The sequence below is a fragment of the Mustelus asterias genome, chromosome 5 (genome assembly GCF_964213995.1).
Source record: "Mustelus asterias chromosome 5, sMusAst1.hap1.1, whole genome shotgun sequence".
NCBI lineage: Eukaryota > Metazoa > Chordata > Chondrichthyes > Carcharhiniformes > Triakidae > Mustelus > Mustelus asterias.
Genome location: NC_135805.1, coordinates 148,112,322 through 148,137,400, shown reverse-complemented (window position 1 = coordinate 148,137,400; position 25,079 = coordinate 148,112,322). Strand labels below are relative to the sequence as shown.

The following is a 25,079-nucleotide window of genomic DNA, read 5'->3' as shown; positions in this document are numbered from 1 at the left end:
GTCCTGGATTGTTATTGGACATCAGTCAGTCCCGTGCGATGTACACAAAGTGCTCTTAGGGAAGGAGTTCCAGGATTTTGACTCACTGGCATTGAATGAACGGCCGGTATTTTTCCAACACAGGATGGTGTTTGGTTCAAAGGTGGTGATCTCCATGCATCTGCTGCCCTTGTCCTTCTAGACAGTAATGATCATGGGTCTGGAAGTTGGGGTCTAATAAATGTGGGTGAATGTTTGGAAGCCTCAACTTACTCTTTCTGATTTCAGACCCTCCGCCTCCGCCCACGATCTCGATTAATCCCAACATTCCAGTCTATCTGCCAGGAGAATCTGTTACCATTACCTGTCGAGTTCCCCGTGGTACCTCATCTGCTGGATTCCAGTTACTGAAGGACTCCAACTTGCTCACAAACATCACCAGTAATGAGCCGTCCCTCTCGTTTACCATTAAAAATGTCACCAGCCGCAGCGAAGGGAGCTACACGTGTCTCTCTCAAATCCAGCTGTCTGGTCGATGGATACATTCCCCCTCCAGCAATATCATTCGAATAAGCCTCACAGGTGAGTCGGAATTTACAGAGAGCTTGCGAAAACTGCATTGGAAAGGTTTCTGTTCTTTTTCCGATATAATTCCCAACTTAACTTGCAAGAGAGGTGAAACATTTTCAGATATTTCCACACTATATAAAAGACACTGAGTAAGAATTTCCAGAGAGCTTGCTAAAACCTGAAAGGAATTAATTCTGTTCTTTTTTAAAATAAAATTCCCAACTTAGGGGGTTGCAGGACAGAGGTGAAAAAAAATTTGTTGCATTTTCAGATATTTCCACGCTATGCAAAAGACATTGAAGAAATTAAGTCGCTTTTAGTCTGGGCTTGAGTTAGTCAAATTCATCAGATAATCTGAGGGAAAACCTCCTCTACTTCAGTCTTTCAAATAAGTGTAAGCATTTACAACTGAGATATCAAGATTGATGGTTTGATGATCTGAGAGATGATTGAAATCAAAGCCACTTAGTTGAATATACGATCAGAAGAATGAGGTGCAGATGTAAAGTACAGGACTCCTGGAACTTGCTCCATCATTCACTCTGATCAACGTTGAACTTGAGGGTTCAAGGCCATTTTCCTCCCCCCTCTCTCGCCAAATCGCTTCCTTACTTGAGTAACCAAAACCTATTTATCCCAGCCTTTAATTTGTTCCACAATGAAGCACCCACATCCCTCGGGGTAGCAACTGCCAAATGATCAGCACCGTTTGAAATGAAATAATCTCTCCTCATCTCAGTCCCTTTATCCTGCTTATATGCCACTGTGTTTTAAAATGCTCAACGAGGCGAACAGTCTCTAAGGTTCTGCCCTTTTAAATCTGATAAAATTGCATACCGTTCAATGATATATCTTAACTCTAGAGAATATAGACCTAGTTTACTCAGCCTCTGTCCATAGTATTAGATTCCTCGATCAAAACCCCAAGTTACATTAGGATTCCAGACTCGACCCTGCCATTTTTATTTTATTTTCACATATGTGAGGATAAGATGATTTGCTCCAGGAGTAATCCCACTGAAGATGATTTGTGAGCAGTTTCTATGTAGACTAGGTATGCAGAGCCAAACAGTGTTTGATGAGGTCGATTGACAGTGACATAATCACTTGGTTAATGGGAGGAGCTGAGCTTGCAGGAAAATAAGTTTCATTTTCATTGTAAATTACAAGCATTTACTGCCTGGAGCTGGAACCAGTGGACATGATTTATTTAGATTTCCAGAAGGCCTTTGGGGGGGAGGTCTGCAGAAGGACTTGGACAGGTTAGGAGAGTGGGCAAGAAGTGTCAAATGGAATACAATGTGGCAAAATCTGAGGTCATGCTCTTTGGAGGGATGAAGGAGGAATGGAGGCATAGACTATGTTCTAAATGTGGAAATGATTCGGAAATCAAAAGCACAAAGGGGCTTGGGAACCCTTGTTCAAGATTTTCTTAAAGTTAACGTGCAGGTTGGAAGCCAAATGTAATTGGATTCATGTCGAGAGGGCGAGAATACAAGAGCAGGGATGTACTTCTGAGGCTGTATAAGGCTCTGGGCTGACCCCATTTGGAGTATTATGAGCAGTTTTGGGCTCCATACTTAAGGAAGGATGTGCTAGCCTTGGAAAGGGTCCAGATGAGGTTCACAAGAATGATTCCTGGAATGAAGAGCTAGTCGTATGAAGAACGGTTGAGGACTCTGGGTCCGTACTCGTTGGAGTTTAGAAGGATGAGGGGGAACTTGTTGAAACTTACAGGCTACTGGACGTGGAGAGGATGTTTTCACCAGTAGGAAAAACTAGAACCAGAGGGCACAACCTCAGGTTAGAGGGACGATCCTTTAAAACAGAGATGCAGAGGAATTTATTCAGCCAGAGAGTGGTGAATCTGTGGAACTCTTTGCCGCAGAAGACTGTGGAGACCAGGTCATTGAGTGTCTTTAAGACAGAGTTAGAGATGTTGTTGATAAATAAGGGGATCAAGGGTTGTGGGGAAAATGCAGGAGAATGGGGATGAGAAAAATATCAGCCGTGATTGAATACCAGGGCAGATTCGATGGGCCGAGTGGTTTAATTCTGCTCCTGTATCCTATGATCTTATGGTCTTATGGTAGAAGAAAGTGGTCTCTCTCTCTCTATCTATCTATCTATCTATCTATCTATCTATCTATCTATCTATCTATCTATCTATCTATCTATCTATCTATCTATCTATCTATCTATCTATCTATCTATCTATCTATCTATCTATCTATCTCTCTCTCCAGAGGCTTTCTGAAATCTCCAGGACTGTTATCCTAACTTAAAGCAAGTCTGTCTCTGGCTTGTTAACTTATTTTAAAGGGGGGGGGGAGGGGTGTAAGTCCAAAAGCGAAATTTTGTTTGATTGGAAATAACAGTGATGGGTTAGCAGTTAAAATTGTACCTTGTCATGGTTAAGTATTTCTCAATTGTTCAAAGTTAAGATGGTCCATTTGTTATCGTTTAACCATTTTGTTAAATGAGGTTGATTTTCATAAAAGCTTATTAGCTTGTCAGTAGAATCGCTCCGGTCTTGAAATATCTTTCTGCACATTAATGACAAAATAGAAGATTATTGGGGTCTATTCTGGCTTCATAATACACTTTGAGTTTTTAAATCTGATTTCCAAACGCATTGAACAGCTAGAGATATTTATGTATCGCAATTTTATTACCTCAGATACTCGGCCTCAGCCCAAAATCGCGGCAATTCCTGAACAGCCAGTCTATGTGTCAGGTGAAACAGTCACCATTACCTGTGAAGTTCCACATGGGGAATCAGCCGGGCGATTTCAGTTACTGAAGGACTCGATCGCTGTCGTGGAGAGCATCAGGAGCCAGAGATCTCTCACCTATCCGATCAGGAGCATGACCGCAAGCCAGGGAGGGAGTTACACCTGCTCCTATCAGATACAAATGGCTGGTCGATGGCTACCTTCCGATCCGAGTATTCCAATTAAAATAAATATCATGAGTGAGTGAAACTTACTAAATTCCTGTAAGGTTCGTTGATGGTCAACCGCCTTCCTTATAACCTATCATATTTTCTCAGCTGTATTAATCCTATTTGTTTTCTGTAATGCAATTATATTGCATTTAGATGTGCTCCAACTTTGCATAAAGATCGCTGAGATCTTTGGACTGGTTTGTCAGGCAGTGAATTTTAAATTATTCGATACATTAATCCAAATATCCCGTTGGCAAATGTTACCTTTTTTAGGATCTGAATAGTGCAGAGCTGTTATAACCAAGATATAATATTGTTTATCATCAACATATCAATGGGGGTTTCATGGTATCATCAGTGGATTAGACATTAAGAGGTGCAATCCTGATTCTCTGGGGACATGGGTTCGAATGACACCATGGAAGCTGCTGGTATTTTAATCCAACCAGTCAAGGCCCAACCAATTTCGGCTGTTTCATCAATGACCTTCCTTCCTTCATAATGTCAGATGTTGGCTGATGACTGCAGAATGTTCAGCACCATTCATGACTGCAAAGATACTGAAACAGTACGGGTCCAAATGCAACTAGACCTAGGCAGCATGCAGGCTTGGGCTGCGAAGGGGCAAATAACATCTGCGTCAGGCACAAGTGTTAGTTAATGATCGTCTCCAACAAGAGAAATCTTAGTTTGACATGGAATGGCATTATCATCGCTCAATCCGCCCCACCCCCTAACTATCAACATCCTGGGGTGGTTACAATTGATCAGAAACTGAACTGGGTCTCAGCCATATAAATATTGTAGCTACAAGCACAGGCCAATGTCCTGGAATCCTGTACCGAGTAACTCACCTCCTGACTCCCAAAAGCTGCCATCTGCAAGGACACAAATCAAGAGTGTGATGGAATACTCTCCACTTGCCTGGATGGGTGCGGCTCCCAACAAAACTCGAGAAGCTCCACACCATCCAGCGCAAAGCGACCCCTTTACATTGGCACCCCATCCACAAATATTCACTTAATACACCACCAATGCACAGTGGCAGCCGTGTGTACCATCGAAAAGATGCACTTCAGCGAGTCACCAAGGCTCACTGGGCAGCACCCGCCAAACCCTTTGCTTCTACCACCCAGAAGGACAAGGCGAGCAGAAACCTGAGAACACCATCAGCTGGAGTTTCTTCCCCGAGGATCTCAACATCCTGACATGGAAATATATCGGCCGTTCCTTCACTGTCGCTGGGTCAAAATCTTGGATCTCCCTCCCTAAGAATAAGGTGGGTGTACCTACATCCGACAGGACTGACTGATGTCCAGAAGAATCCTGGAACTCAAGTCAATGCAGTCCTGCTCTCGTCAATATCTCCACCTTCCACTCATGAAAAACAAAATCCCAGGATATCAGTCTGGCAAAACGCTGCCGAAACCTCCTGTCTGGCAATTCAGCCCTTCCTGTTTTAAGGGAGGTAAATGGGAGGTAATGCATTTTAGAAGGTCTAATACAGATAGGAAATATACAGTAAATGGCAGAACCCTCAGAAGTATTGATAGACAAAGGGATCTGGGTGTACAGGTAAACAGGTCACTGATAGTGGCAATGCAGGTGGGGAAGGTAGCCAAGAAGGCATATGGCATGCTTGCCTTCATCGGCCGGGGCATTGAGTTTAAAAATTGGCAAGTCATGTTGCAGCTTTATTGAACCTTAGTTAGGCTGCAGTTGGAATATAGTGTTCATTTCTGGTCGCCACACTACCAGAAGGATGTGTAGGCTTTGGAGAGGGTACAGAAAAGATTTACCAGGATGTTGCCTGGTATGGAGGGCATTAGCTATGAGGAGAAGTTGTCGAATCTTGGTTTGTTCTCTCTGGAACGATGGAGGTTGAGGGGTGACCTGATAGAAGTCTACAAGATTATGAGAGGCATGGACAGAGTGGATAGTCAGAAGCTTTTTCCCAGGGTGGAAGAGTCAATTACAAGGGGGCACAGGTTTAAGGTGCGAGGGGAAAAGTTTAAAGGAGATGTACGAGGAGATTGTTTACACAGAGAGTAGTGAGTGCCTGGAACTCATTGCCGGGGGAGGTAGTGGAAGCAGATACGGTGGTGACTTTTAAGGGGCGTCTTGACAAATACATGAGTAGGATGGGATTAGAGGGATATGGTCCCCGGAAGGGTCGGGGGTTTTAGTTCAGTCGGGCAGCATGGTTGGTGCAGGCTTGGAGGGCCAAAGGTCCTGTTCCTGTGCTGCAATTTTCTTTGTTCTTTGTTCTTTATTCAGTTCATGTGATTTCTAAATTTGCACTTAAACCTTTATTAATGCTTTCAAACTGCTAAATGGCCAAGCATTTTCTGACCTGAAATCTATCCACAGTTCCACTCCAGGCACATACGTATTAAACTAAACCCATCTTAAACGATACCTTATTTTCCCCCATCCAAATATAAATCCCTTAACTCTAGTTTAGGGTTTCTTAACCTTTGCAATGCAAAAGAATATGCCCTCGCATGGCGCCTGTTGTACTAAACGTTGGGGTGAGGAGACGGGTTTGAGTGGCAGCCATTCGCTGTACCCTGCTGCATTCTCCACTGCAATTTCTCCGCTAGTTAGATGCCACCTGGCAACCATTCAGCACTCTCCTTCCATGCGGTAAAATCAGGGCTTCGCCTTGCAATCTGGCATCGTCACGGAGCTGGGTCCAAGATGAGAAGTTTTGATGGTGCGTCTCTTTCCTCTTTTTCCCAAAGCGCTGTTCGAGTTCCACTGATCTGAGTGCAACCTCAGCAAAATCTTGTGTCATTTCAGATGTGCCACCTCCTCCGACAATTTTGCTGAGTCCCACCTATCCAGTCTATCTGTCGGGAGAAGATGTCAGAATCGCCTGCGTTGTTCCTGCCCGCTACGATTTCAGCCGCCTTCGATGGACGCTCATGTCGTCTGCAGGCAATGTCACCACCGAAATCCAGACGACACATGACCCGGTTGCTTATTCATTTGGAACTGCCGATCGGGACGGCGACGGAAACTACACCTGCCTGTATGAGAGAGAGGTGGCAGGGCGATGGATTCCTTCATTACCCAGTGAATCTGTCACTGTCCGAAGTAAGTGAGTTGTGAGGTTAGCAATAACGTCAGTTAGAATAATAAATGGATACTTTTTATATGTTTGTTCAGTGGATTTCGCTGCTAATATCAGCATTTATTGCCCTGAACTGAGTGCCAAGCCATTTCAGAGCGGCAGTTAAAAGTCAATCACGTTGTTGGGGTCTGCTGTCGTAAACAGCTCTGATGGGATAAGGACGGCAGATTTCTTTCCCTCAAGAACCTATTTTGTTTACAACAGTCAACAATCGTTTCATGGTCATCATTTGATTTTTTTTTTCCAGAATTATTTTAATTAAGTTCAAATTTCACCATCTGCCATGGTGCGTTTCGAGCCCGGGGCCCCAAAGCATTCTCCTGGATTGCTAGGTTATTCGTCCAGCTGAAATACGACTATGCCTTTGCCTCACGTAGTCTTGAATAGTCGCAAAATGTTAGTGCAATCTCATCTTTTCCTCCCCCTCTGTCATTGTCCAAACGGTTTGATGCTTAATTATCTGTCCAGAAAGATGTCAGTAAGAAGTCTCACAACACCAGGTTAAAGTCCAACAGGTTTATTTGGTAGCAAATACCATAAGCTTTCGGAGCGCTGCTCCTTCGTCAGATGGAGTGGAAATGTGCACATTTGGAGTGGAAATGTGGACATTTCCACTCCATCTGACGAAGGAGCAGCGCTCCGAAAGCTTATATTTGCTACCAAATAAACCTGTTGGACTTTAACCTGGTGTTGTGAGACTTCTTACTGTGTTCACCCCTGTCCAACGCCGGCATATCCACATTACAAAGATGTCTACAGACATATATTGTTTATTGGGTCATTTTTGAAATGCCCACTCAGAGGCCGGTGTCCCTTCAAAAGATTCCATTAATTTACGAACGCAATTCCATTTGTAACAGTGCTTCAGGAACAAAGTCAGATTCTGGAGAATCGGTAGCCCTGATACTCCAATATTTTCATATCGTTGAGGCTCCCTGATTAGCCAGACAATCCTTATCTTAATCAGAGAGCTTATGCTCTTCATGGGCCTTGTTGAAGTCATTCCAAATTTCTTATTGACTGATCTTCTCAGGGACTGTCGGAAATGTGTGGCAAAAGAGGTAGCAATCTCTTTTCACTACATTGTTCTCCTTAGCACCGAGATTTCTCACAGTAATCAGGAATGGTAGAGATGTTCAATCAGGACGCAAGCTGGACAGGATAGATTGGGAGCTTTTGGGGAACATCCTGGTGAACATTCTTTGCTCTCTCGCCAAAGACTCCACACTCCTCTGGTAGTGTGGTGACCAAAACTGCACGCAATACTCACAATGTGACCGAACCAAGGTTTTGTGTAGCTGCAACATGATTTGGCGATTCTTGTACTCAATGCCTCAGTTTTTGAAGGCAATCCTGCCATATGCCTTCTTAATCATTTTGGCCACCTGTCTTGCCACTTTTAGGAAACTGTGAACCTGCGCATACAGATCCCTCTGTGTTACTATTCCTAAGGGTTCTGCTGTTTACGGTGTCATTCACATCTAAATTTGATCCTCTAAAATGCATTACCTCGCATTTGTCCGGATTAAACTTTATCAGTCCTTTCTGTGGCCAAGTCTCCAATCTATCTATATATCCTGTTGTATCCTGAGGCAATCTCCAGCTCTATTAGCAACTTCACTGATCTTCCTGTCTTCCGTAAAGTTACTAATCAGACCAGCCACATTTTACTCCAGATCATTTATAAGTCCGACAACAACCGAGGTCCCACCACTAATCGCTGCAGAACACCACTAGCTAGCTACAGACTTACATTCTGCAAAACACCCTTCCACGTTGCTCTGTGTCTTACATGACCAAGCCGGATTTGTATCCATCGGTCCAGCCCACCCGAATCCAAGGTGATTTCAGTTTCCGTATCAGTCTGCTATGTGAGTCCTTGTCAAATACCTTACTAAAGTCCATGTAAGCGACATCCCCACCTCTTCCCTCAACAATTCTCTTTGTCACCTCTTCAAAAATCAAGTTGGTGAGTCATGAACTTCCTGGTACAAACCATCTCCTGTCCCCTTTACTTAAATCTATGCCTGCCTGATTATTGATATAGATTTATTTGGTAAATATAGATTTTGATTAAGATAGATTTTGATTAAGATAGAATTTGTTTTGCCACAATGAACGGAAATTATCCTGAATGGTGCTATTAGTCTCCGTTATAGATGTCTCAGGGACCTACTGAGAAATTTCACACCAACTGGGGCTAGCCGTCCATTCAGTGGCCCACCTTGATGTCGCTGCACCTTTGATTCACTGAGAAGGGAAATCACCTGGCGTTGAAACTGACGGGAGAAAGATTATCCAAGCTCCCCTCCACACCCATCTATGCTGGCGATCTTGAGCTAAGCCTTCTGTGATTGATTAGCCCATCATCATCTCCAGCGGTTAGGTTAAATGACATTAGATGAGGGGTGGACCCTAATATTTCGCACCTGCTATAGCGCCCATTCCCAGACATGTAATTTAGAATCACGTATTGCTTTTCAGGGCCAGTCAGTTACCAAAACGTCTTGCACAATATTGCAAACATAATCTATCTCCAGGGGCCAGTGTCTGAACGAATGATGTGATAGTAGTGTGCAATTGCTATGGGTATCTCTTTTGTTTTCTAATGCTTAAGGGGAATGTTTCAAAGTTCAGTTTTTTCTCGTCGGTATATCTGGAAGAAATACAGCTCAGATGCTTGAAAAGCAATGTTGGGGAGCAGATCAGAAACTCCAAGGTATATTATGAAGTTAGTGTATTGTTTAGTATTTGTTTATTTTGGCAGCATGCTGAGTATAAGATGTTTACCTCCAGGTATGATTTGATTGCTCCATTAGGAAGCTTTTACTAAAACAAACTTTATTTAAGAACACAGTTCGAACATAACAAACAGAATTAGCAGAACGTTTACCTATTAAAATGCTTAAATATGACAAAGTATATTTTTACCAGCTCTCCACCTCCATAGTTCCAACTTGAGCAATACTGTCAGCGACATAAGTCCTACGTCAGAACCAATTAGCATCAAAACAGATTTGTTCACATGGATGCTAGATATCTAGCCATTTAAACCCTCTGGAAAGATACAGACTCCCTTCTGACTCCCATACAACAATTTCCAGAGAAGGATGTGACCGGAAGCAGAGGAAATTCAGAGAAACAAACCTAATTTCTGGCAGACCCGAATCTCCAGATGTCAGAGAGAAAGAATGGCCGCGTCTCTCTGCAGTTTTCAAACATCAACCATTCTGGCTTTCTCTCTGTGAGCCGAGCCCCATCCTGACTTATGATCCTCCCTGTCAGTCAAGCTAATGACAAGGCACTCTGAAAAATCCGAGGGGAAAATACTAAGAAAGCGACCCTTCATTACTCCAGTTTGAAACATTCTACCAATTGATATCCTTTATGCTGCTGCAAGAACAACAGGGTCTGCCATGTACATATAAATTGGCACCCTTACATAGAAGTGCTATAACAAATCATGCATAAGAAACATACCACAATTGCATTTCTGAAAGGCACAGAGTCCTCACAGCAGGATAATCATGCATTTTAGCAATGTAGTGTTGACTTATGAGAGAGCTAATGAATTTTGTTCACAAAAATTAAAGATCTCCTGAGATTTTTGATTGGAGGAATTAGAGTGACAGGTCATATGATAATGTGATTAATGAGAGGAGCGAGGCATGTAGCAGAGAGAAAACAGCTTTTGAGCTCTGGCTGGGGTCTGCTTAAAGGCAATTCTGTGAGCTGCTCTCTGCACAAAATCTCTTTGAAAACTTCAAGGCTGTTAACAACCCTACTGGCATGTATATTTATGGCTGCAAACAGTATTGAAAGTGATGTTTCTGTTTGTATGAAGAATGTTGTTCATTTCGAACTGGAACAGTCATGAGTTAAAATGTTGTGCTGTTTCATCTTCATTTTAAAATATTGTTTGACTCTTAATAGTTAGGCTACTTCATTTGTTGGAGTTAGATTTAAACGATTATTAAATAAAGTTTGTTTTAACATCAAAGATCCCTAATTTGTCCCGCAAGGAAGCATCATAGCCTCACATTTATGCGAAAATTGTTGGGATCTTGTCTGCCTGTTAATGTAATTTGGGATTCTGATCCAGCACCCTAACAATGTGCTTACATATGTTTTAAGTACCGAGACAAATTACAAGATCATTTAATTCTGAACTTGTCATTACAGGACTGGCGGTGAGGGCAGTTATTTCAATGGACCACCAATCCGGGCGATATATGGAAGGAAGTATAGCGACCATCAGCTGCTTGGATCCCAACCGGAACCATGTCAATTCTTTCACTTTCTACAAGGACAGCGTGTTGCTCCACTCCCTGGATGCTGTCTCCGGCCATGACTTTGTCTCACTCACCATCGGCAATATTTCCGAGATGGACCAAGGAAGTTACACCTGCAAGTGCGGGATAACCGTGTTGGGCAGGCATTTATCATCACACGCCAGTAACTCTATGCTTCTAACTGTTGAAGGTAATGCTCCCCGCTACCGCCCCCCATCGTGTGTTTTGCTTCCCAAAATCGCAGCATGCGCACCTAGAAGATGGAGGAACAATCGTTCGTACTGCTGCCTCAAAGCGCCAGGAACACGGGTTCAAATCTAGCCTTGGGTCACTGTTCGTGTGGAGATTGCACATTCTCCCTGTGTCTGCAGTTGTTTCCTCTGGGTGGTCCGGTTTCCTCCTTCAGTCCAAAGAGATGCAGGTTATCTGGATTGGACACGGTAAATTCCCGTTTATTGTCAGGAGGACTCGCAGGATAAATACATGGGGTGACAGGAATAGGGCCTGGGTGGGCTTGTTGTCGGAGAAGGCTCGATGGGCCGAATGGCTTTCATATACGCAGTAGGGAATCTATGATTCTAGGTTGTTTGCGAAATCGACACACATGTAACACGCCAACAGACCTCCATCCATTGCCATATTTGCATCACTCTGAACTGGTGTAGGTACACCCATAGTGCTGCTAGGAAGGGAGTTCCAGGATTGTTATTGGACATCAGTCAGTCCGTGTGGTATAGGTACACCCACAGTGCTGTTAGGGAGGGAGTTCCAGGATTGTTATTGGACATCAGTCAGAACTGTGTGGTGTAGGTGCACCCGCAGTGCTGTTAGGGAGGGAGTTCCAGGATTGTTCTTGGGCATCAGTCATTCCGTGTGGTGTCGGTACACCCACAGTGCTGTTAGGGAGAGAGTTCCAGGATTTTGACCCCAGTGAAGGAACGGCTGATATATTTCTAAGTCAGGATGATGTGTGGGCCTCGGAGGGGGAACCTCCAGTTGGTTGTTTTCCCCATTTGTCTGCTTCCCTTGTCCTTTTAGATGTTACTGGACAAGTTGATTGTGAAAAATAGTCCAGAACTAGGACGGTGGGGGGGGGGGGGGGGAGGGATGCAACGATGAATGCTGTCATAGGGCCCTATTGTACCATTGCGTCGCACCCATTTTCGGGTGTGGGGCCATTAACGCGATCCGCACCCACGTCCGTGCAGATTGACACTTTACCGATGCCCGGGAATGGCCGCAATCCGATTCGCGCCCAAAATGGGCGCAACAGCGATTTCAATGTATTTGCATGCATTTAAATTGAATTAATGAACTGCCCGCCGAACTTTATCGGCATTTCCCCCTTTACCACCACGTTCACCAATCCGGAATCGGCCCAAAATGATCATGCTGAATAAAAGTCTGAATCGGGCGCTCCAGCTGCTGAAGAGTAAGTTCAGAGCTTCCAACGGTCTCTGACTCAGAACGGTGGTGGGGGCGGGGGGCGGAGGCGGGTCGCAGGCGGGTCAGATCATTCTGTGGTGGGGGGGGGGGGGTGAAGGAGGAGGAGGCAGGTCAGATGTATCTCTGGTGGAGAGGAGGGGGGAGGGAGAACCGATCGTTGTCTTGTGGTGGGGGAGGGGGGGGAGGGCCGATCGTTGTCTCGTTGTGGGGGTGGGAGGGCTGATCGTTGTCCGGTTGTGGAGGGGAGGGCTGATCGTTGTCTGGTTGGGAGGGGGAGAGGGCCGATCGTTGTTTGGTTGTGGGGGAGGGAGAGCAGATCATTCTCTGGTGAGGGGGTGGGGAGAGGGAGGAGGCAGGTCAGCTGTTCCTCTTGGGGGGCGGGGGGGGGGGGGAGGGAGTGAGGCCAGATCATTCTCTGGATGGGGGAGTGAGGCCAGAACATTCTCTGGGGGGTTGGTGGGGTGGGGAGTAAGGCCAGATCATTCTTTGGGGGAAGGGAGTGAGGCCAGATCATTCTCTGGGGGGTTAGTGATTGAGGCCAGATCATTATCGGGGGGGTGGGGGTGGCGGGGAGGAGGGAGGCAGGGAAAATGTATCTCTGGTGGGGGTAGCGGGGGAGGCCCGATCGCTCACTTTTGGAGGGGCAAATGGATCTTTGGTGGGGGGTCCGGGAGGGTGCAGGGGGGTCTGCTGCCACTCTGTGGGCGATCAGTGGGAGGGAAGGGGGCAGAGAGTCACAATTGGTCTGGGTAGTGGGGGGGTGTGGGTGGATACGGAGGACAGTGATGTCTGTGGGGACCATCGCTCCCGCTTTTCGCTCCCAGGCCGCTTTCTCCGCTTTTCGCTCCCGGGAGTGATCTGACACGGGCGCGCTTTTTCAATTTGTTTTCGAACTGTGCATGCGCAGTTCAGAATTCCGATCGTTTTGGGGGTGATAAGCCCCGCCCACAGCGCGAATGGGACCCGCGACTTTTCTTTCAGGCTGAGTGCGTATGGTGGGGCATGTGAAAGCAGATTCCCAAGTCGGATCTGAATTGCGCCCAGATTCAGCACTTAGAATGAAAATGGTAAAATCAGGCCCATAGATTTTCTACTTGTCAAGTGGTTACTTGGTGAGTTCACTTGCCCCGATGTTAATCAACCTTAATTGCAGGTGAATTCCAATAAATTTGTCGGACGGACCTTGATTAATTTGAGCTGAGCACAATACACTTCACTTGCCTGGACGAGTGCCACTCCATGAACAATCAAGAAGCTTGACACCATTCAGGACAAAGCAGCCCCGCATGATTGGCAATCATTCCACAAATATTCACTCACTCCACCACCGTTGCATGGTGGCAGCCGTGTGTACCATCTGCAAAGTGCAATGCAGCGACTCACCAGGTCTGCTTGGACAGCATCTTCCAAACTCACGACCTCTACCACCAGGGCAATGGCAGAAGGTATGGGGAATACGCATGAAATGCAAGTCCCACCTGAGTCACTCACCTCCCTGAATTGGAAATGTGCCAGCCCTTCCTTCACTGTTGCTGTTTTAAAACCCTTGAACTCCCTCCCGACCAGCATTGTGGGTGCATCTACACCACAAGACACTGCATTGGCTTCAAGAAAACTATTCACCCACCACCTTCTCAAAAGCAGCCAAGGATGGGCAATAAAGGTTTTGTCTTGCCATTGCCGTCCACATTCTTTTAGCAAATAATAATTATTGAAGCAGAGTTGCATTATTCCTGCCACGTTGAATAAAATACAGAAAATGACGGGATGAGAAGGGGGAGCTGTCAAACGGGCCATGGCCGGTGTATAAAATGGACAATAATGCATCGAGCACCTGGTATATGCTGCACCTACCATTCAATACCCTTGACTTCAACATAATATCCTAAACTGCTTATAGATTGTTATTCCGTCTGGTTTAGAACCATAGAAACCCGACAGTGCAGAAAGAGGCCATTTGGTCCATCAAGTCTGCACCGACCAAAATCCCACCCAGGCCCTACCCCCATGTCCACCCACTAACTGATGCATCTCAGGACACTAAGGGGCAATTTAAGCATGGCCAATTAACCTAACCCGCACATCTTTGGACTGTGGGAGGAAACAGGAGCACACGGAGGAAACCCACACAGACGGGGAGAATGTGCAAACGCCGCACAGACAGTGACTCAAGACGGGAATCGAACCCAGGTCCCTGGAGCTGTGAAGCAGCAGTGCTAACCACTGTACTACCGTGCCGCCCACGGTACGGTAGCATGTAAACTGCATCCAAAATCACTCGTTAAAATGTTTGACAAATTTGCAAACTTCAAATAACAGTGGCAACATTCTACAGTTCTTGGTGCCAATCCCATTCATATTTCAGATTCCATCAACTTTCAGCCATATTCTCTCATTTCTTCCTCTCTTTTACAGAGATGTTGAAGCCAGTTATATCAATAGATTCAGACGACGTTGATATCGGTGGGAACTTGTCTATTACCTGTATGAACATGCGAGATCACCCTGGCGTGTCATTCTTCATTCAGAGGGTGGACGATGTTAGTTCCTCCCGCTTCCGACCTGTTTTATTGAAGGACAATATTGCTATCTTCACCATCACCAACGTGACTCAAGGTGACGGAGGAGTGTACTCCTGTGGCTATGAGGTGATGGCAAATGGGACGGTCGTAGCGTCCACTATCAGTGAACGTGTAGAGGTGACAGTGAACGGTGAGTGAGACTCCTGCATTGACTGGCGTCTAACCATAAATACAGGCCACTTGTGACCTGACATGCGCTCCCCATAACCCTATGCATTTACCATGGCTAGTCCACAGAGCCTGCACATCTTTGGACACAAAGTGGCAACTCAGCATGGCTAATCCATCTAACTTGCACATCTTTGGACACTCAGAAGCAAATTAGCATAGCCAATCCATCTAACCTACACATGTTTGGACAGTAAGGGGCAATTTCACATTGTCGATCCATGTAAACTGCACATCTTTGGACACTAAGTGGAAATTTAGTATGGCCAATCAACCTAATGTGCACAGAGTCGTTGGGAAGGACAGGACCAGCGTTGGTTGGAGAGGAGACTAGCAGCAAAGATGGTGGAACAGCAATGGCAGGAGTTTCTGGGAAATAATTATTTGGGATAATTCGAGAGACACTGCAAAATGTCACCCCAAGGAAGAAGAGCACATTAAGGGAGGACGAAGCAACCAGGGCTTCCAAGTTATTGACAGCATAAAAGCCAAAGAAAAACCCTGCAGTGTAGTGAAGATAAGTGGGAAACGAGGGGACTGGGACGCCTTTAAATCCAACAGAGAACAACTGAAAAAGAAATAAGGGGCGAATATGAAATATGAGGGTAACAGTAATGCAAAAGAAGATTGTGAGAGTTTTTCTTAGATGTATAAAGGGTAAGAGAGTGGTAAAAGCAAACACTGGACCGCTGGAAGTTGACGCTGGAGAAGCCGTAATGGGGAACAAAGAAATGTCAGAGAGAATGAATAGGTACTTTGTGTCAATAGTCTCGGTTCTTTAATTCCAGTTATATACCTGGAATTAAAGAGAGTCGGGGGCAGAGGTGAGTATGATGGCCATTACTAAGGAGAAGGTGGTAGGGAAGCTGTAACCTCTGAAGGTGGATCAATCACCTGGACCAGATGGACTACAACACAAAATTCTGAACTAGGTAACTGAGGAGATCTTGGAGAGATTATTGCTGAAATTTCAGGAATCACTGGATTCAGGGAGGACCCCAGATATTTGGAAAATTGTTAAAGTAACATGCTTGTTTCAGAAGGAAGGGGGGCAAAAGATGGGAAATTACAGGCAGGTTAGCAAGATATTGATCATTGGTAAGATTTTAGAGCCCACTATTAAGAATGCGATTCCAGAATACTTGGAAGTGCATGGTAAAATAGGGCGAAGTCACGGTGGTTTCATCAAGGGGAAGTCATGCCTGGCAAGTCTATTAGAATCCTTTGAAGAGGGAACGAGCAGGTTAGACAAAGGAGAGCCAGTGAATGTTATCTGCTTGGAATTCCAGAAAGCCTTTGAATAAGTGCCTCATAAGAGGCTGCTAAGTAAGAAAAGAGCCCATGGTGTTCGAGGCAAGGTACAAGCAGGGATAGAAGATTGGCTGACTGACAGAAGGCAGAGACTGGGGATAAAGAGGTCCTTTTCAGGATGGCAGCCAGTGACTAGTGGAGTTCTGCAGGGATCAGTGTTAAGACCATTACTTTTCACTTTATATATCAATGTCACAAAAATAGGCGGAGGGACAGTTAGTATTGAGGAGGCAGGGCGGCTGAAGAAGGATTGGATAGGTTAGGACCGTGGGCAAAGAAGAGGCAGATGGAATACACAGTGGGAAATCATGAGGTTGTGCACTTTGGTGAGAAGAGTAGACGCATACATCATTTTCTAAATGAGGAGAGAATTCAGAAATTGGAAGCACAAAGCGATTTGAGAGTCCTAGTTCGGGTTTCTCTTCAGGTTAACTTGCAGGTTGACTTGGCAGTGAAGAAGGCAAATGCAATGTTAGCATTCATTTCGAGAGGACTGGAATAAAAGAGCAGGGATGTACTTCTGATGCTCTGTAAGGCGCGGGTGAGACCACATTTCGAATATTGCGAGCAACTTTGGGCCCCGTACCTAAGGAAGGATGTGCTGGCCTTGGAGAGTGTCCAGAGGAGGTTCACTAGAATGATCCTTGGAATGAAAAGCTTGATGAATGAGGAGAGTTTGAGGACTCTGGGTCAGTAATCAATGGAGTTTAGAAGGATGAGAGGAAATCTCACTGAAACTTACTGAATACTGAAAGGCCTGTATAGATTGTACGTGGGGAAGATGTTTCCATTAGTAGGAGAGACTAGGATCCGAGGGCACAGCCTTAGAGTAAAGAGATGACCCTTTAGGATCAAGATGAGGAGGAATTTCTTCAGTAACCGGTTGGTGAATCTATGGAATTCATTGTCATTGAAATCTGTGGAGGCCAGGTCATTGAGTGTATTTAGGACAGAGATAGATATGTTCTTGATTGGTAAGGGGATCCATGGTTACGGGGAAAAGGTGGGAGAATTGGGTTGAGAAACCTATCAGCCATGATTGAATGGCGGAGTAGACTTGATGGACCGAATGGCCTAATTCTGCTCCTATATCTTTCTGTCTTATGGTATTGTCTTTGCACAATAAGGGAAAAATTTGCAAGGCCAACCCAAATAACCAACGCATCCTGGGACACCAAGAGACAATTTAGCACGGCCAATCCACATAACGTACATATCTTTGGACATTAAGGGGCAATTTAACATGGCCATTCCACATAACCTACACATTTTTAGATACGATGGGACAATTTAACATGGGCAATCGATCAAACTGCACATCTTTGGGCACTAAGGGGCAAGTTAACATGGGCAATCCACATAACATTCACATCTTTGGACACTAAGGAGCAATTATGCATTGCCAATCCACATAAACTACACATCTTTGTACACTAAGAGGCAATTTAGCATGGTCAATCCATCTACCCTACTGATCTTTGGAGATGAGAGGAAACCGGAGCACGTGAAGGAAACCCGCACAGACATGGGGAGAATGTACAAACTCCAGACATATAAGTCTGGAATCAAACCCGGGTCCTTGGTCCTCTGAGGCAGCAGGTTTAGCAACGGGGCCGCCCATTTCATTTCCTAAAGGGGCCTTAGTGAAGCAGATGAGATTTCACAACAATGAACAATTGTTTGATGGTCATCATTAGACTTTTAATCCCAGATTTATATTGAATTCTAATTTCACCATCTGCTCTGGTGGCATTTGAACTCAGGTTTCCAGAGCATTCGGATTGTTCGTCCAGTTACTAGTCCAAAACACAATATCACTCTTTCAGTGTACAATACCAATAGGCCAGTAGATAATAACACTAAGCCAGTAGACTATACCACTTGTCCAGTAGACAGTACCACGAGGCGAATAGACTATGCCTTTACTCCAGTAGACAGTACCACTAGTCCAGTAGACTATACCATTAGTCAACTAGACAGTACCACAAGTCCAATAGTCTGTACCACGAGGCTAATAGGCTATACCATTCATCCATTAGATAATACCATTGGCCAGTAGTCAATACCAATTAGCCAGTAGTCTATACTACTAGACTAGTAGTCTGTACCACTAGACCAGTGGACAATGCCACTATGCCAGTAGACAATACCATTAGGCCAGTAGACAATACGACTCAGCCAATAGAAAGTATCACTCGCCATTAGACTACTCCACTCGGCCAGTAGATGATAACTCTGGTCCAGTTAACAGTAGCACTTGTCCATTTAACAATACCGCAAGGCAATTTATCATGGGAAATCCACGTAGCCTCCACAACTTTGGACACTATGGGGCAATTTCAAGTTGCCAATCAACGCAAACAACATTCTTTTGGACATTAAGGGGCAGTAGACTATACCACTAGTCCAGTAGACAGTACTATCTTTCCAGCAGACAATACCACCAGTCTGGTAGACAATACCACGAGGTCAGTAAACTATACCACTAGCCCATTAGACAGTACCAGTAGTCAAGTATAAAATTCCACTAGTCCAGTAGACTAGAGTATTAGTTCAGTAGACAATACCACTAGGCCAGTAGATTATAGCACTAGTCCAGTAGACAGTACCACTAGTCCAGTTGATAATACCACTTGTCCAGTAGACTATACCACTAGGCCAGTTGACAGTACCACTTGGACAGTAATCTATTCCACTAGTCAAGTAGACCATACCACTAGTTAAGTAGACTACACCATTAGGACAGTAGTCTATGTCATTAGTCCAGCAGACAATACCATTTGGCCAGCAGACTATATCACTAGACCAAGACCTCCCCAAGAAATTCGCAACGCAACTGACTACAAAATGTGATAGATGCTGACACTCTCACACACACACACACACACATAAACTATCTGTCTAACGCAACTGTTTTCAATTTTGCAGCCAGGTCATCCACCCAATTACTGATACGCTTTATTTATGTGACTGGGGTGGCATTAATGATGGTTGTCGTTGCTGTTGTTGTGGCAATCAGACTAAAAACTAAAAAAGGTAAGAGGGCAAATTCTACATCATTTAATAATTTCAAGCTTTGATGGATCAAATGTTTCATTGTAGTGATGAGAAAATCCCATCAATTGCAAATCACTGAGAAAATAGACATACTGCCAACGTCTTCCCGTTGAACTCATGAGAAGAGACAGAAGAATGCCAAATTCCAGAGGGAGTGGCAATTTATAGTGCATCTGGAAGGAGCGGGAAATCTTTCTGCCATTTACATTGGTGAAATCGTACAATCCCACAGACGGTGCACAGACACCACAGGTTTCCTGGTGGAAAGGGGTGCATTCAACGGGAAGCCTCTTAGGCAACAGTGGGACCGTAAGTGAACAGCATGCCGCCTCCCACCACCGCAAATCATGCTGCAGGGTGGGAGAAAAATCCCACCCAGTATATGTGTTTGAGGCGCTGCCATGGAGAAAGGTTCTGGGGGTCACTTATCCGGCATAAGCTTGCTTACTTCCAGAGTCCACGTGGACATCAAGCTGCCTATTTTTGTTACACCACATAAACTGTTGCTCCCTTTCAAATTTGGCATTCTTGGCCTAATGAGTCCAAGGTGAAAAGGTTCTGCAACATCCCTTTTGTACAGTAGAATCATGGTTGATCCAATATTCCTCATGTCCCCTTTTCAGCCCTTTCCCCATAACCCTTGATCCTTAGTGATCAAAATATCAACCTTAAATATTCGAAAAGCCGGCAGCTCTCTGTGGCAAGGCTTTCCAAAGACTCACAATCCTCTGAAAGAAGAAATTCCTCCTCATATCAGCCTGACATTGGCACCCATTATTCTGAGACTACATCCTTTGTTCCTGGGCTCTTCCATGAGTGGAAACATCCTCTCATTTTCCCTGACAATCTCCTTAAGAATCCTACATGTTTCAATGAGATCACCTCTCATTCTTCTAAATTCCAAAGAGAATGAAGTTTACTTCATAAGACAATCCTTCCATCCTGGGGATCATCCGAGTAAACATTCTCTGTACTTGCTCCAATGAAATAGTGTTTTCCATGGGAATTAAGGGGATTAAATTGCTCACGGTGAACCAGATGTGGCCTCACTAGTACCTTGTATAGTTGCAGCAAGATTATCCTACTCTTATGCTCCAACCCTTTCAAAATAAGGACCAATATTCCATTAGCCTTCCCGATATATTTATGGTTGCAGTCACGACCCCCAAGCTGACCTCAAAATCCAAGCGATCTCAGCATTATGACGGATTCCCTTCCCTAACGTCAGTTTTCATCTGGGACAACATTGAAGGGACCTACAGCCATCTGTAAATAGTGATATCATCACGAAGCATTATCATCCAATCCCATTAAAATATTCTCACAGCAAACCACGAAACACGTAGCAGATTTATCACATTTGATTAATGTTTCACAGGAAAGGGAAGGACCGGGGTGATTGGTGGGACAGTGTGGTGAAGCATATAATTCTGATATACATGGCACATTGAACATCACAACTTGACTGAGCTTGCAGCAAACATGTTTTCTCTTGTCCTTTTTGATCAAGGAGATGCCGTCTTGAACGAATCTACCATGGTTTTCAATGTGGCTAATCCAATATATACCAAAGAGACCACGCTTTGAGAAAATCAAGATATCACCACTGTGCAACACAAGGTGCATGGTTTACCATTCGAACATGAACATTTCCAGTGTGAGCTCCAACGGCCTGAAGAAATTTTGCAGCATGTTCCAAGAATGCCTTGGGAAAATAATTGGTAACTGTCCTGTCCCCAACTCTGTTGGGCGTCGTGGGTTCTAAACAAAAAGAAAAAAGAAATATGGCTTGCACACATGGATTCAGAGTAAAAAGTGCAGATTTGTTGAAAGAGAAGTTGCCTGTACAGAGCACAACGAAAAGAGCAGCCCATGCAACACCCTAATGACACCATCATCAAATCATGTAACCGGCTCTTGAGAGAACGTTCTGCCACTTTAAATATATAAGATCGCTCCCCCTTTACTTCTGTGCTCATGACTGCAAAATGCTATGATGCTGTACAGAGGATTAATGATACGCGAGGCACAGTACTATGCATCATTAATCACTACAGGCATAAAACATCGATATAACGGTAATATTTCAATCATCTTGCAGCATTGAATGCTTCTACGGACTGTGTGCTGATCTCCATTAACGAACATTGCCCACTCTCTTCAGCTATCACCGAATCAATCAGTTCCAGAATTTGAAATGTACCAACAATGAAACAAGAACCAGGAGCTCCGTCTGGATAAGCACAGTTCATGAATTGTGATTCATCAGCTGTCAACAGTCTGCCTCCACTAAAGCTATGCAGTACTATTATTTTCACAAGTATTGTATAAATGCCAGCCTTTGAAAGGACCAACATTTCCAAAGAGTGACACATTGATGTGAAACAAACTGTCGCAATGCCATCTGTCGTAAACACAAATGTGCAAACCTTTCCTTTCTATCATTCGGTGAAAAAGTACATGTTTAACTAATTGACGTTTCTAATTGTTTAAGAAAACAATGCTTCGTTCTTTGAATTCTCTGACTAGTTACTGTACTGCTCTGAGAGTCACTCTATTACAGTGTAACATTTAAGGAACAGCCAATATATTTCCAAGTCAGGATGTTGTGTCTGCGGCTTGGAGGGCGAACCTTAGGGTGGTGGTGTTCCAATTTCCCGTGTGCCATTCTGTTGGACAAGGCCAAGTAGTTGCCACTAGAAGTAGAAATTTGCAGTCTTACAATTTTTAACAAAAACGAGAGTGCTACGTGGGCAATAAGTTTCCAACGCAAACCGTCTCCCTGGTGCATCTGAACAATCCTGTTCTGCAACCGTGACTGTGCGACAGAACACGTCTGGAACACTGCATTCAGTGATTGCGTCAACTGGCCTGGGGAGCGGGGGGAGGGAGGTTACAGGGGGAGGGGGGGAGGGGGATGGGGTTCGGTGGCAATATGGGTGTGGAGAGGTAGGTAGAGAGGTAGAGATACAGACAGAAGAAAACATAGACAGACGGGTATACAGATAGATGAATAGATAGATAGAGAGAGACAGATGGACAGTTAGTCCGATAGTTAGGCAGATAGATAGACAGACAGATATACAGATATACAGATAGACAGGGAGACGGATGGATGGACGGACGGACGGATAGATATACAGAGAGGAGAGATGGAGAGAGACAGACAGACAGATAGATACACAGAGAGGAGAGATAGAGAGAGAGACAGACAGACAGACAGACAGAACAAGAGAGAGAGGCAAATAGACAGACAGACTGTAGGCAGTCAGACAACCAGACTGATAGGGATCGATGGTTGGACACATCTACCCTCATTTTGCTCATTAATCTCCTGTGTGAGACGTTACTGAAATCGTTCTGAAAATTCAGTTGCTTCACATTCACTGGTCATCCTTATCTATTCCTGCAGTTAAATCCCCAGAACACGCTCGTAGTGTTGCCGAACATTATTTTAGCTTGATATATCCATTTTGACTTGTGATTTTTGACTTGTGGGGGAGGGGTTCTGCACTGGGGAAGAATCGCTAATATTTTGATTGTATCTCTGGTACTCCTGTAAACAAACGCAAAGGTAAAACAACACCCAAAGCGAAAGACACAGAGACACTCAAATACACACACACACACTTATACACACACACATACACTTATAAACACACACACAAACACTCAATCACTCACACACTCATTCAGCCACGTGCAGCCCCTTCAAAGTTGCTTCTTAATTTAAATCTCAAAAACAAATATGGAGTGAATCAGTTGAATACAAACATTGCCCCTGGCTGTACCAACAGGAAAGCTTTTACATTCAACACTGCAATCACGTCTGCAGTCTATTTAATAACAGTCTCCAGAATTTAACATCCTGGGTCGCATCAGATAAAGTGACTGTTTCTCTCGTTTGAAGGGACAGAAAGCCTCCCTTCAACAGAAACAGCAAAACTCTTACTTGTGACTCCAGTTCTACATTCCTGCAGCCAAAATGATCCTTTGCGTACAGAAACCTTTCAGCATCTCTTGAATCAGAATACACGGGGAAATATTATAACATTTGTGGTAGGTTGGTAGGCATATGTCCTTGTGTCAGCCAGACTATCTGAAAATGTGGGAAATTGCCCATTATGTCCTGGACACAAGAAATAGGACAAATCCAACCCAGCCAATTTCCGCCCCATCAGGCTACTCTCCATCATCAGTAAAGTGGTGCAAGGGTCATCACCAGCGCTCTCGGGCGACACTTGCTCAGCAATGACCTTCCCAGTGATACCCAGTTTGGGCTTCGTCAGTGTCACTCAGCCCCTGATCTCATTAAAGCTTTGGTTCAAACATGGACAAAAAAGCTGAGTACCAGAAATGACAGCCCTTTACATCAAGGCCACATCCGACCAAGTTTGTCTTCAAGGAGCCCAAGCAAAGTTAGAATCAATGGGTATCGGGGGCAACTCTCCTCTGGTTAGACTCATACCTGGCACGTAAGGAGACGGTTGTGCAGGGTCAGTCATCTCAGCTCCAGGGCAACTCTGCAGGAGTCCCTCAGCTTTAGTGTCCTCGGACCAACCATCTTCAGCTGCTTCATCAATGACCTTGTATTCGTCATAAAATCAGATGTGGGGATATTCGCAGATGACTGCACAATGTTCAGCACACATTTGCGACTCCTCAGATACTGAAGGAGTCCGTGTTCAAATGCAACAAGATCTGGCCAATATCCAGGATTGGGTTGATAAGTGGCAAGTAACATTCACGCCACACAAATGCCACGGAATGACTATCATGAAACAGAGGCAATCTTAAATGTAGCCAGCTGCTAAATATGGATAGAGAGGCAGTCACAATGAAGCTGACATTCGAATAGAGATTGAATCGATTAGGACTGTATTCGCTGGAATTCAGAAGAAATGATGGCTGGGGATGGATTTCATAGAAACCTATACAATTCTAACAGGTTTATAGAGGGTAGATGCAGGAAGGGTGTTCCAGATGGTCGGGGAAGTCTGAAATCAATGGCTCACACTCTGCGGTTACGGGAAAGACTGTTTAAGACTGAGATGAGGAGATTTTCTTTCACTGAGAGTCGAATTCGCTGTCACAGAAAGCAGTTGAAGAAAAAAATATTGTATGTTTTCAAGAACGAGTCAGATACGATTGGATATGGGGGAAGGCGGGATGAAGCTTTTGAGTGGGATCCATAGAGTTCCTACATTACAGAAGGAGACCATTCGGCCTATCGAGTCAATTCCACCCATTCCCTATCCCCTTAACCGCACGTATTTATCCTATTAATCCCCCTGACACGGAGGGATAATTCAACATGGCCAATAAACCTAACCCGCAAGCGTTAGACAGTGGGAGGAAACTGGACCACCTGGAGGAAACCCATGCAGACACGGGCAGAACATGCAAACTCCGCCCAGACAACCACCCAAGGCCGGAATTGAACCCAGGTCCCTGGCGCTGTGAGGCAGCAGTGCTAATCACTGTACAACCATGCCACCCCATATCTCTGAGATCAACCATGATCGCAATGAATGGTGGAGTAGGCTCTAAGGACCAAGTGGCCTCCCCTGTTCCTATTTTCTATGTTGCTA

At 44.7% G+C, this 25,079-nt stretch overlaps 1 protein-coding gene across 2 annotated transcripts in view; it reads left to right on the top strand.

The window, feature by feature from the left end:
- LOC144493879 (scavenger receptor cysteine-rich type 1 protein M130-like) overlaps positions 1–21,277 on the top strand; it is a 102,207-nt gene extending 80,930 nt beyond the window's left edge. Inside the window, exons 16-21 of one of the 2 annotated variants that reach the window (XM_078213456.1) lie at positions 268–561; positions 6,299–6,595; positions 10,815–11,114; positions 14,786–15,082; positions 19,360–19,467; positions 20,999–21,277. In XM_078213456.1, the coding sequence (XP_078069582.1) occupies positions 268–561; positions 6,299–6,595; positions 10,815–11,114; positions 14,786–15,082; positions 19,360–19,467; positions 20,999–21,075 (1,373 nt within the window). In that variant the 3' untranslated portion in view covers positions 21,076–21,277. The remainder of the gene's footprint in view (positions 1–267; positions 562–6,298; positions 6,596–10,814; positions 11,115–14,785; positions 15,083–19,359; positions 19,468–20,998) is intronic. The other variant, XM_078213457.1, reaches the window with a different exon arrangement.
- Positions 21,278–25,079: the final 3,802 nt, after the last annotated feature.